General features: G+C 40.6%; 1 protein-coding gene across 1 annotated transcript in view; it reads right to left on the bottom strand.

Moving 5' to 3' along the window:
• LOC112069407 (YLP motif-containing protein 1-like) overlaps positions 1-12,742 on the bottom strand; it is a 68,837-nt gene that overhangs the window by 17,154 nt on the left and 38,941 nt on the right. Inside the window, 6 exon segments of the mRNA XM_070438541.1 lie at positions 4,152-4,235; positions 4,807-4,890; positions 5,144-5,227; positions 7,216-7,392; positions 8,909-9,028; positions 11,239-11,301. Of these exon segments, the coding sequence (XP_070294642.1) occupies positions 4,152-4,235; positions 4,807-4,890; positions 5,144-5,227; positions 7,216-7,392; positions 8,909-9,028; positions 11,239-11,301 (612 nt within the window).

Genomic DNA, 12,742 nt, shown 5'->3' with positions numbered 1-12,742 from the left:
GTGTGTGTGTGTGTGTGTGTGTGTGTGTGTGGTGGTGTGTGTGTGTGTGTGTGTGTGTGTGTGTGTGTGTCGGAGTCAGGGGCACTAACCATTAGACCACATGCTTTCTCAATTATGATTTCCGAATCTCATGATCTTCTCTGGTACACTTGCAGTATGTATCACTGTATAGGATGTTCGATTGGCAAAAGTTTGTGAAATTATCAATGATTTTTTTTTAAATAATATGATTATCTCAGGAACAAGAATACAAAATCGACAAACAAGACGCAAATAAAACATAAACCAAAAGACATTCAGCTTTCTTGACCTAAACCCATTTACTACCATAGCTGCAGTTCATTCGTCAACAGCCATGGTCTTTAAAAGAGCAAGGGCTTAAGTCATATATCTGTCCACCGTACCTGTAAACTACCTAGCATGTCTTCCACTTCCTGTAACTACCTAGCATGTCTGTCCACTGTAAACTACCTAGCATGTCTGTCCACTGTAAACTACTTAGCATGTGTCCCACGTCCTGTAAACTACTAGCATGTCTCTCCACGTACCTGTAAACTACTAGCATGTCTGTCCACTGTAACTACCTAGCATAGTCAGTCCACTGTACCTGTAAACTACCTAGCTGTCTCAGTACTGTACTGTAAACTACCTAGCATGTCTTCCACTGTACTGTAAACTACTAGCATGTTGTCCACTGTAAACTACCTAGCAGTCTGTCCACTGTACGTAACTACTAGCATGTCAGTCATGTACTGTAAACTACCTAGTATGTCAGTCCACTGTACCTGTAAACTACCTAGCATGTCTTCCACTGTACCTGTAAACTACCTAGCATGTCTGTCCCTGTAAACTACCTAGCATGTCTGTCCTGTACCTGTAAACTACCTAGCATGTCAGTCTGTACTGTAAACTACCTAGCATGTCTCTCCTGTACTGTAAACTACCTAGCATGTCTGTCCACTGTAAAATACTGCATGTCTCTCCAGCGTACTGTAAACTACTAGCATGTTTCAGTCACTGTACCTGTAACTACTAGCATGTTCCACTGTACCTGTAAACTACCTAGCATGTCTCTCCATGTCTGTAAACTACCTAGCATTGTCTCTCCTGTAAACTATAGCATGTCTTCCACTGTATTAACTACTAGCATGTCTGTCCACTGTAAACTACCTAGCATGTGTCCATGTAAACTACCTAGCATGTCTCCCTGTACTGTAAACTACCTAGCATGTCTCTCCACTGTACCTGTAAACTATAGCATGTCTCCACTGTCTGTAACTACTAGCATGTCTGTCACTGTAAACTACCTAACATGTAGTCACTGACTGTAACTACTAGCATGTCTGTCCTTACTGTAAACTACCTAGCATGTCTCATGACTGTAAATCACTAGCATGTCTCTCACTGTACCTGTAAACTACCTAGCATGTCTTCCTGTACTGTAAACTACCTAGCATGTTTCCTGTACCTGTAAACTACCTAGCATGTCTGTCCACTGTACCTGTAAACTAGCATGTCTGTCCACTGTACTGTAAACTACCTAGCATGTCTGTCCACCGTACCTGTAAACTACCTAGCATGTCTCTCACCGTACTGTAAACTACCTAGCATGTCTTCCACTGTACCTGTAAACTACTAGCATGTCTCACTGTACTGTAAACTACCTAGGTTCTCCCTGTACCTGTAAACTACTAGATGTCTGTCCACATGTAAATACCTAGCATGTCTTCCAACTGTAAACTACCTAGCATGTCGTCCACGTACCTGTAAACTACCTAGCATGTCTCTCCACTGTACTGAACTACCTAGCATGTCTGTCCACTGTAAACTACTAGCATGTTGTCCACTGTACTGTAAACTTAGCTGTCTATGTACTGTAACTACTAGCTGTCTGTCACTGTAAACTATAGATGTCTGTCCACTGTACCTGTAAACTACCTAGCATGTCCTCCATGTACCTGTAAACTACTAGCATGTCTCTCACTGTACCTGTAAACTACCTAGCATGTCTGTCCACTGTAAACTACCTAGCATGTCTGTCCACTGTACTGTAACTACCTAATGATCAGTACCTGTATTTAAACTACTAGATGTCGTCATGTACTGTAACTACCTAGCATGTCTTCCACTGTACCTGTAAACTACCTAGCATGTCTCGTCACTGTAAACTCCTAGCATGTCTGTCCTGACTGTAACTACCTAGGCATGTAGTCCACTGTACCTGTAACTACTAGCTGTCTCCACTGTACCTGTAAACTACCTAGCATGTCTGTCACTGTAACTACTAGATGTCTCCGAGTATGTAACTACCTAGCATGTCTCTCTATGTACTGTAAACTACTAGCATGTTCGTCCACTGTAACTGTAAACTACCTAGCATGTCTTCCACTGTACTGTAAACTACCTAGCATGTCTGTCCACTGTAAACTAATCTAGCATGTTGTCCACTGTAAAATACCTAGGCATGTTCGTCACGTACTGTAAACTACCTAGCATGTCTCTCCACTGTACTGTAAACTACTAGCATGTCTTCCACTGTAAACTACCTAGCATGTCTCTCACTACTGTAAACTACCTAGCATGTCTGTCCACTGTAGTAAATATAGATGTCTCCTGTACCTGTAAACTACCTAGCATGTTCTTCACTGTACTGTAAACTACTAGCTGTCTCTCCACTGTACCTGTAAACTACTAGCATGTCTCTCCAATGTACTGTAAACTACCTAGCATGTTGTCACTGTAAACTACTACATGTGTCCACTGTACTGTAAACTACCTAGCATGTCTCTCACTGTACCTGTAACACTACTAGCATGTCTCTCCACTGTACCTGTAAACTACCTAGCATGTCTCTCCATGTACTGAAACTACCTAGCATGTCTGTCGTGTACTGTCTACTACCTAGCATGTCTGTCCATGTACCTGTAACTACCTAGCATGTCTGTCCACTATTACCTGTAAACTACCTAGATGTCTGTCCACTGTAAATGTAAACTACCATAGGCATGTCTCTCCACTGTACCTGTAAACTACCTAGCATGTCTTCTCCACTGTACTGTAACTACCTAGCATGTTGTCCTGTACTGTAAACTACCTAGCATGTCTGTCCACTGTATGTAAACTACCTAGCATTGTTCCATGCACGTAAACTACCTAGCTGTTTCACTGTAAACTACTAGCATGTCTGTCCACTGTACCTGTAAACTACCTAGCATGTAGTCACCGTACCTGTAAACTACCTAGTGTCTCTATGTACCTGTAAACACTACTAGCTGTCTGTCACTGTAAACTACCTAGCATGTCTGTCCACTGTACCTGTAACTACCTAGCATGTCATCCACTGTACTGTAAACTACCTAGCATGTCTCTCCACTGTACTGTAAACTACCTAGCATGTCTGTCCATGTAAATACCTAGCATGTCTGTCCACTGTACCTGTAAACTACCTAGCATGTCGTCCACTGTACTGTAAACTACTAGCATGTCTCTCACTGTACTGCTGTAACTACTAGCATGTCGTCCACTGTAAACTACCTAGCATGTCTGTCACTGTACCTGTAACTACCTAGCATGTCCGTCCACTGTACCTGTAACTACCTAGCATGTCTTCCACTGTACTTAAACTACCTAGCATGTCTCGTCCACTGTACCAAACTACCTAGCATGTCTTCTCCAGTACCTGTAAACTACCTAGCATGTCTCTCACTGTAAACTACCTAGCATGTCTCTCCACTGTACTGTAACTACTAGCATGTCTGTCACTGTACTTAAATCCTAGCATGTCTGTCACTGTAAACTACCTAGCATGTCTGTCCACTGTACTTAACTACCTAGCATGTCTCTCCACTGTACCATGTAAACTACCTAGCAGTCTCTCCACTGTACTGTAACTACTTAGATCTGTCCATGTAAAACTACCTAACAGTCAGTTCCACTTACCTGTAAACTACCTAGCATGTTACACCAGGGCTCTCCAACCCTGTTCCTGGAGAACTACCATCCTGTAGGTTTTCACTTCAACCCTAATCTAGCACACCTGATTCCAATAATTAGCTGGTTGATAAGATGTGAAAACCTACAGGAGGTTAGCTGTAAGGGCATGTTTAGGAACATTGACCACCACCTATAAGGGCATGCTGACTGGGTCCTACCTTAACGTCTTCTTCCTCCTCCTCCTTCTTCTTCTTGGGCTTCTTCAGCGACTCATCATCAGGATTGAAGTCTTCCATCTCAACCTTCAAAGACAAAATGTTTCTATTGAATTTGATGTGGGTCCTCCTGTAGCTCAGTTGGTAGATTACCGCGCTTGTAAACGCCAGGGTAAAAAGTACGTACGCACCGACTAAGTCGCTTTGGATAAAAAGCGTCCTCTAAAATGGCTTCTAGAACACTTCTAGAATACTTCTAGAATTCTAGAACACAATTACAGCCACACAAGAGGATAAAGCGCATCTAAAATCATGGAGGATAGCACCGACAGGTAGTACACCTTGTTACCTGGTCCTCGGGCCATAGAGAGGACTAGGGTTCACTCTTAAAAACAGGAACCCAGAACCTAGCTGTATTTCATTAGGTCTCAATTAAACTACCTAGCATGTGGCTCAGTTGGTAGAGCATGGCGCTTGCAACGCCAGGGTTGTGGGTTCATTCCCCACGGGGGGACCAGGATGAATATGTATGAACTTTCCAATTTGTAAGTCGCTCTGGATAAGAGCTTTTGCTAAATGACTTAAATGTAAATGTAATAGAAAACCATTAGTCCGACATGTTGATAAAAGAAAAATGTACGTTTCCATAGTAACATACCTCCTCAATAGCAGCGTCCTGAAGCAGGGAGCGGACATCCAGSCGCATCATGTGACGTGGTGACGACTCCCAGTTACTGGACATCTATATAGACAACGGAAAATAAATTATAAAATACAAATATAAAAACAGAAAATTAATAGATATACTTATGGACTGTCCCTGTTATATACTGAATAAAAGTATACAGAGTACAGAAAATGAATAAACACAATATGGTCTATCACTGCCATTATCAATGCCTTGAGAAATATGACACCTGATGCCATTGAAAATGTATGAGAGCTCTGCGGTTGTGGACGCGAGGACACTTTTGAATATCCTTAATCTCCGGTACCTTTTGAATATCCTTAATCTTCCGCCCGTGGGCATTTCTTTTAGCGCAAGTCTGATAGTCTGCCGAGATTTCAGCCAAGTACACCTAAGAAAATAAACATTTACACGTTTATAATATACAGTGCCTTGCAAAAGTRTTCAGACCCCTTGGATTTATTCACATTTTATTGTTACAAAGTGGGATTAAAATGGATTTAATAGTTTAAAAAAAATATATTTATAAATAAAAAAAATAAAAWAAWAAAAATAAAGTCAAAGTGGAAGAAAAACGAAACAAACTAAAATAGTCGTTGCGTAAGTATTTGGCCCCTTTGGTTACGCAAGCTTAAATTAGTCCAAACCACATGAGTTACATGGACTCACTGTGTGAAATAATAGGAGTTGCCATGAATTTTGAATGACTAACCCTTCCTCTGTCACCCATACAACATCTTTAAGGTCCCTCAGTCAAGTATTGAATATCAAGCACAGCTRCAACTAAAAAAAAAAACAGCGAGATTTTCAAAAGCCTCAAAGGGCAGTGATTGATAGAAGGGTGACAACAAATCAGATATTGAATACGGTATATCTTTAAGCATGGTCAAGTTAATCATTATTATATATTAAACCACCCAGACACATCCAAGAACTGAGCTGCAGGACAGGAAGGAAACTGCTCAGGGACGTCACCATGAGGCCATTGGTGATTTTAAAACGGCTACAGAGTTCAATGTCTGATGGTAGAACACTGAGGATGGATCAACAACATTGTAGTGACTCCACAATAATGACCTAAATGACAGAGTGAAAAGAACATAAAAATATTCCAAAACATGCATCCTGTTTGCAACAAGGCATTAAAGAAATACACTTTTTGGCCTAAATGCAAAGCCTTAAGTTTGGGGCAAATCCAGCAACACATCACTGATTAAATGTCTCGTTATTTTCAAGCATGATGGTGGCTGCACCGTGGTATGTGTATACTTGACATCGGAAAAGACGGAGGGTTTTCAGACTTAAAAGAAACAGGATGGGGTTGAGCACAGTCAAAATCCTAGAGGAAAACCTGCTTCAGTCTGATTTACACCAGTCACTGGGAGACACATTCACCTTTCAGCAGGACAATAACTTAAAACACAAGGCCAAATCTACACTGGAGTTGCTTAGCAACACAGTGAATGTTCCTGAGTGGCCAAGTTACAGTTTTTGACTTAAATCTGCTTGAAAATCTATGGCAAGACATGAAAATTGCTGTCTAGCCATGATCCCCCAACATCTTGACAGAGCTTGAAGAATTTTTAAGAAATATTGTACAATCCAGGTGTGCAAACCCTCTTAAGAGACTTAGGTGTTTCTAACATGTATTGACTATGGGAGCTGAAAAAATTTGCAACGACTATATTTTAGTTGTATTAATTTTTATTTATCTTTTTTTTTKTATTATTATTTTTGTCCACTTTGACAAGAGTATTTGTGTAGATTGTCGACATGAAAATACAATACCTGTTCTAACATCGACAGTAGGACAATACTTAAAATGAAGTCATTTTATTTGAATTTGTTTTCCCCCCCTTTTTCTCCCCAATTTCGTGATATCCAAATTGGTAATTACAATCTTGTCTCATCGCCGAAACTCCTCTACGGACTCGGGAGAGGCGAAGGTCGAGAGCCATGCGTCCCCCGAAACAAGCCCCTGCCAAGCCGCACTGCTTCTTGACAACACTGCTCGYTTAACCCCGGAAGCCAGCCGACACCAATGTGTCGGAGGAAACACCGTCCAACTGACGAGCGGTGTCAGCTTGCAGGCGCCCGGCCCGCCACAAGGAGTCGCTAGAGCACGACGAGACAAGGAAATCCTGGCCGATCAAACCCTCCCCTATCCCGGACAACGTTGGCCCAATTGTGCGCCGCCCCATTGGTCTCCCGAACCCGAGGCTATAGTGGCGCCTCAGCACTGTGATGCCTTAGACCACTGTGCCACTCGGGAGGCTTGGGCATGTATTCTAAACGGTATGCTAGTTTGCAAAATTGGAAAGGTAGGCTTGCATCTCTTTTGATATTTCAAGATATGAAAAACAAACATTACTAACTCACCTCAAAGCCTTTAGTCTTGGCAGCACTCCAGAACTGATCAAAGTATTTAACCCTGTCATTAATTGCGTCGATGATGATGAAGGGGAAGAAGCCGTCGTCGAGGGTCTTCCTGAAYGTCTTTARCATACTGTTCCTGTACGTGTCTTCCATCTCGGCTTCATACTCGTATTCCAGACACTGACAAAAGGAAAATGTTAGGAATTGATATTACATTACATATAAATAAAGGAAAATTTAAATWWAAWAAAWAWAWWAAAAAAATCACCGTTGTATACTACATTGAGGAAATGTAGCTTCAGTGAGCCATTATGTAATACATGCGTAGGTGTCTTTAGGCCTTCTTTGGTCTGCATTTACACAGGCAGCACAATTCTGATCGTCAAACCCAATTATTGGGAAAAGAAATGATCTGAATTGACAAAAAGACCAATTAGTGGAAAAATATCAGAATTAGGCTGCCTGTGTAAATGTAGCCTTTTAGGCCTACAGTCATCTATCTACAGAGCGATAGTATCTGACTAAACTAGATAGTAGTGGTGCTCTATAGGGATTGGCTTGGACTGAAATTGGTGCCGGAACTCATTTTGAGTGGCGGTACGGTTTATATTTTTGGTGCAGGGACTCTTCAATACGTTTCAGCTAACATTCTATAAAGAGACACAGGAACTCAACGTACAGTAGGAACAGAGAGGATTAAAACATCTTCACAAAGGAACAGAGAGGATTATAAAACGTCTCCACATAGGAACAGAGGATTATAAAACGTCTCACAAATAGGAAACAGGAGGATTATAAAACGTCTCACATAGAACAGAGATTATAAAACGTCTCCACATAGGAACAGAGAGATTATAAAACGTCTCCAAATAGGAACAGAGGATTATAAAACGTCTCCACATAAGGAAAGAGGATTTATAAAACGTCTCCACAAAGGAACAGAGAGATTATAAAACGTCTCCACATAGGAACAGAAGGATTATAAAAACGTTCCACATAGGAACAGAGGATTATAAACGTATCCAGAAGAGAGGATTTAAAACGTCTCCACATAGGAACAGAGAGGATTAAAACTTCTCCACATAGGAACAGAGAGGATTATAAACATCTTCACATAGGAACAGAGAGGATTAATAAACGTCTTCACATAGGAACAGAAAGGATTAAAAACGTCTCCACATAGAAACAGAGAGGATTAAAACTCTTCACATAGGAACAGAGAGGATTAAAACTCTTCACATAGAACAGAGAGGATTAAAACTCCCACATAGGAACAGAGAGATTAAAACGTCTTCACAAAGGAACAGAGAGGATTAAAAAAGTCGGCCACATAGGAACAGAGAGGATTAAAACGTCGCCACATTGGACAGAGGGATTAAAACATCTTCACAATAGGAACAGAGAGGATTTAAAAACGTCTCCACATAGGAAACAGAGAGGATTAAAACGTCTTCAACAAGGAACAGAGAGGATTAAAACGTCGCCACAAAGGAACAGAGAGGATTAAAACGTGCTTCACAAGGAACAGAGAGAATTAAAACGTCTTCAAAGGAACAGAGAGGATTAAAAATGGCTTCACAAAGGAACAGAGAGGATTAAAATGGCTTCACAAAGGAACAGAGAGGATTAAAATGTCTTCCCAAAGGAACAGAGAGGATTAAGTAAGTAGGTCAGAGGGAAAGCAGAAAGGACAGACCTTGAGTTTGACTCGTTTCCCTGTATCTTGGTCCTGCTCCATCTTCTCCACCTCCGTCATGAAGTAGTCATCTAACCCCAGCACTCTGGGTGGAGCCCCTCCACACTCCACCTCCTTGTCCTTAACCCACRCAACAACATTTAACGTTTTCGKCAGTTAGCAGACGCTCTTATCCAGAGAGATGTACAGTTAGTGCATTCAATTTAAAATAGCTAGGTGGGACAACCATACATCACAGTAAGTCAAACTATTTTTTCTTCAATAAAGCTGCTATGAGCAAGGTCAGAGCTAGTAACGACGACAAGGTATTTCAGTGAGAGAAGTTTCAGGGAGTGACGTGTTTTGGGTAAAAGATGAAGACGACTACGGCGGGTTTGTGGAAATTTAAATCAATGTTCGTTTACAATGAGGGGCAGGTATTTGTTATYCTGACTGCTGCGCTCTCGTAAGCTAGCGAGATCGGGACAATTAAACGAGGCTATGGACAGTGGGGTTCGAAATTATTGACACCCTTGACAAAAAAATGAGTAATAATGACTGTATAAAACAATTCAAATAGTGAGCTCAAAAACATTTGGTAAATTATATTATTTTATACTAATACAGAATGCTCAGAGAAATACATTTTGTTTAACTAGTAATAATTGTTTTCCTCAAAAAAGGTAGGGGTCAAAATTATTGACACATTACGAAACACTTTTTTTATATGTAAAGTAGTAAAAAGTGTAGTATTTGGTCCCATATTCATAGCACGCAATGTCTACATCAAACCTGTGACACTATTGTGTCATTTTGGAGTCACTTTTATTGTAAATAAGAATAGAATATGTTTCTAAACACTACTATATTAATGTGGACGCTACCATGGTTACAGATAATCCTGAATGAATCGTGAATAATGATGAGTGAGAAAGTTAGAGTCAAATATCATACCCTCTCACCATTACAATAACAGGGGAGGTTAGCATTTTATATCATACCCCCAAGACATGCTAACCTCTCACCATTACAATAACAGGGGAGGTTAGCATTTTATATCATACCTCCAAGACATGCTAACCTCTCACCATTACCATTACAACTTTTTACCAGTTGTAGGTAGGCTATTTAACTTGTCATTATGGAGACACCCGTTTCCGGAAAACATGAATTATGCTGGAAATGACACACATCAAGAAATAACGGAGACAAATCACTGGAAAACGACTTTAGGCGCATTACATACGTTTACTCGGAGGTGGTTTAAACTGCATTCTAATGACTTTACTTAAAGAAAATGGTATCAAGCGAAGTGCTTTATGCATGCTCATGTCTAGGGGACTGCCCGAGTGGAAATTTAAAATGGAAGTCACGGATCTCCCTCGCGTGCTTCTTTTTAAAATGGGGTAGAAGTCCTCCAGCCCTTAGCCGTGGTATATTGGCCATATACCACACCCCCTTGAGTCTTATTGCTTAATCATAGCAATAAAACGAGTTAAATTGATATTCATTGATGGAAAATGATCTGGCGAGTTTAATCAGGGTGAATTATCTTTTCTCTTGCCACATTTTAAATTCCTTTATTACGTCATGTCATAGCTCGGAATAATTACTATTTTGATGGAAAACCACATCTTTCTTCCAACATCATTACTAGTTACTATGATATTCCTTCTTAAAATTGGCTCTATAACTTCAGGGAAAAGGGTTTATTGTGTAAATATGAAAACTCGTCTCTTGCTGCGGAAATAAAAACGAAAACATYGGGCTAGTTTTCAGGCCTTTTGGGCAGGTTTTGAGTGTCCATTAGGCAAACTTTTTTACCTCGTCCTGGCGACCCTATGATTTAKAAGTCTGATGCACTGAAGACTGTTGGTCAAATAACGGTGTGCCGTAGGATCGATGACACGGGCGTCGATATTATTGGTCAAAATAAAATAAACCTTTTTACCGGGTAAGTTGACAGAGCTCCTATGGTACAAATAGTGAGCTCACATTTATCCAAACCCAACAGGAAGTTCAACTCCTACTTCCTTGACATAGAAAACAAGTCTGCCAAACTTGAATGGGTGCGTAAACAACATTTTTTGTCAAATTTACACATAATTTAGTAATCACGCCGGTCGCACGTACATGAGGTGSTACTTCAGGCAGGTCAAAGTGTTTTAAKGGTACAGAACMCCCAAAAAAGGTTGGGAACCACTGATTTGGAGCAATACTCCTCCCCTCCAGTTGTGCTACTGGTCAACAGGAAACRCATGACAGGAAATGCCATTTAATCCCAGATGAGTCAACACTACCACAACAGAAAAAGCAAAGCTCAGACGACGGTAACTTTAGGTTCTACTCACCCGTATCAGCTTGGCCACATGGCTTTTTCCACTTCCTGGTAGGCCTCTCATTATGATGACAATCTGAGAAAACACCATTATAGAAGTTATTGGAACTCACTCATACAGCAGACAAGTTTCTGTGAATATACTGGAGGATATGTATGTATATGTATATGTATAACTCCTGTTGTACTTGTATTGGCCTACAGGTTGAGATTGTTATTATCCTGGCAACACATTTCTCATTTGTCCCTGAGAGGGACAGGCAGCCTAGCGGTTAAGAGCGTTGGGCCAGTAACCCMMAAAAAWKKTKGGGTTCAAATCCCCGAGCTGACAAAGTGAAAAATCAGTCGATGTGCCTATGAGCAAGACACTTAACCCTAATTGAATCTGGAAAATATGTATTAAATTGAATGGGAAAATAAGTGAATGAAGTGTAAATAAAGTTGTATTGAATTGATGCGTAGTGGCCAGGTCATTATATGATAATGCTGTATGTGGCCAGGTCATTATATGAAATGCTGTAGTGGCCAGGTCATTATATGATAAGTCTGTAGTGGCAGGTCATTATATGATAAGCTGTAGGTGGCCAGGTAATTATATGATAACGCTGGTAGTGGCCAGGTCATTATATGATAACGCTGTAGTGGCCAGGTCATTATATGATAATGTGTAGTGGCCAGGTCATTATATGATAATGCTTGTAGTGGCCAGGTCATTATATGATAATGCTGTAGTGGCCAGGTCATTATATGATAATGCTGTAGTGGCACTAACAATGAAAGCATGTCTTCAAACATGGAAGGTAGTCCGGGTGGCAGGCTAGATCAGGTGGCCTTCTAGCAATGAAGGGCAGATAACCATTTGAACAACGGAACACCTCTGGGATGTCACGGTGTCCTACTTTTATATAAGTTCACTCGTAACACACGTAAGCTTTACGAAACATCTATTCGATCATGTAGCAAATAAGTCATGACATTATTTGCTATTTACACTCGTTATTTGTTATTTACGCTCTCGTTGTCCTCCGCACACACAAAAAAACGCCTCGCTTGTGAGCAGAAAGAAAAAACATTGTCACCTGTAGATTTGGCCCAGGTATCTTTTGGAAAGTATTCAGACCCCTTCGCTTTCCCACGTTTTGTTACAGTTACGGCTTTATTCTAAAATGGATTACATTTTTAAAATTAAAAATTAAAAATCTCATACAATCTATACAATACCTATATCATGTTGTGATGACTTCACAGGGTAGTGAAAGTGCAAGGTGATGTTTCTTGATGCTCCTTTCCAATCGAGGGTCTTATTTGGGGACATTTACATTTAAGTCATTTAGCAGACGCTTTTATCCAGAGCGACTTACAAATTGGTGCATTCACTTATGACATCCAGTGGAACAGCACTTTACAATAGTGCATCTAAATCTTTTAAGGGGGGGGGGGGGTGGTGAGAAGGATTACTTTATTCCTATCCTAGGTATTCCTTAAAGAGGTGGGGTTTCAGGTGTCTCCGGAGGTGG

The sequence above is a fragment of the Salvelinus sp. IW2-2015 genome, unplaced genomic scaffold, assembly GCF_002910315.2.
Source record: "Salvelinus sp. IW2-2015 unplaced genomic scaffold, ASM291031v2 Un_scaffold1003, whole genome shotgun sequence".
In the NCBI taxonomy this organism is placed as follows: Eukaryota; Metazoa; Chordata; class Actinopteri; order Salmoniformes; family Salmonidae; genus Salvelinus; species Salvelinus sp. IW2-2015.
Note: the sequence above shows the minus strand (reverse complement) of the source record. Positions and strands in the feature narration are given on the sequence as shown.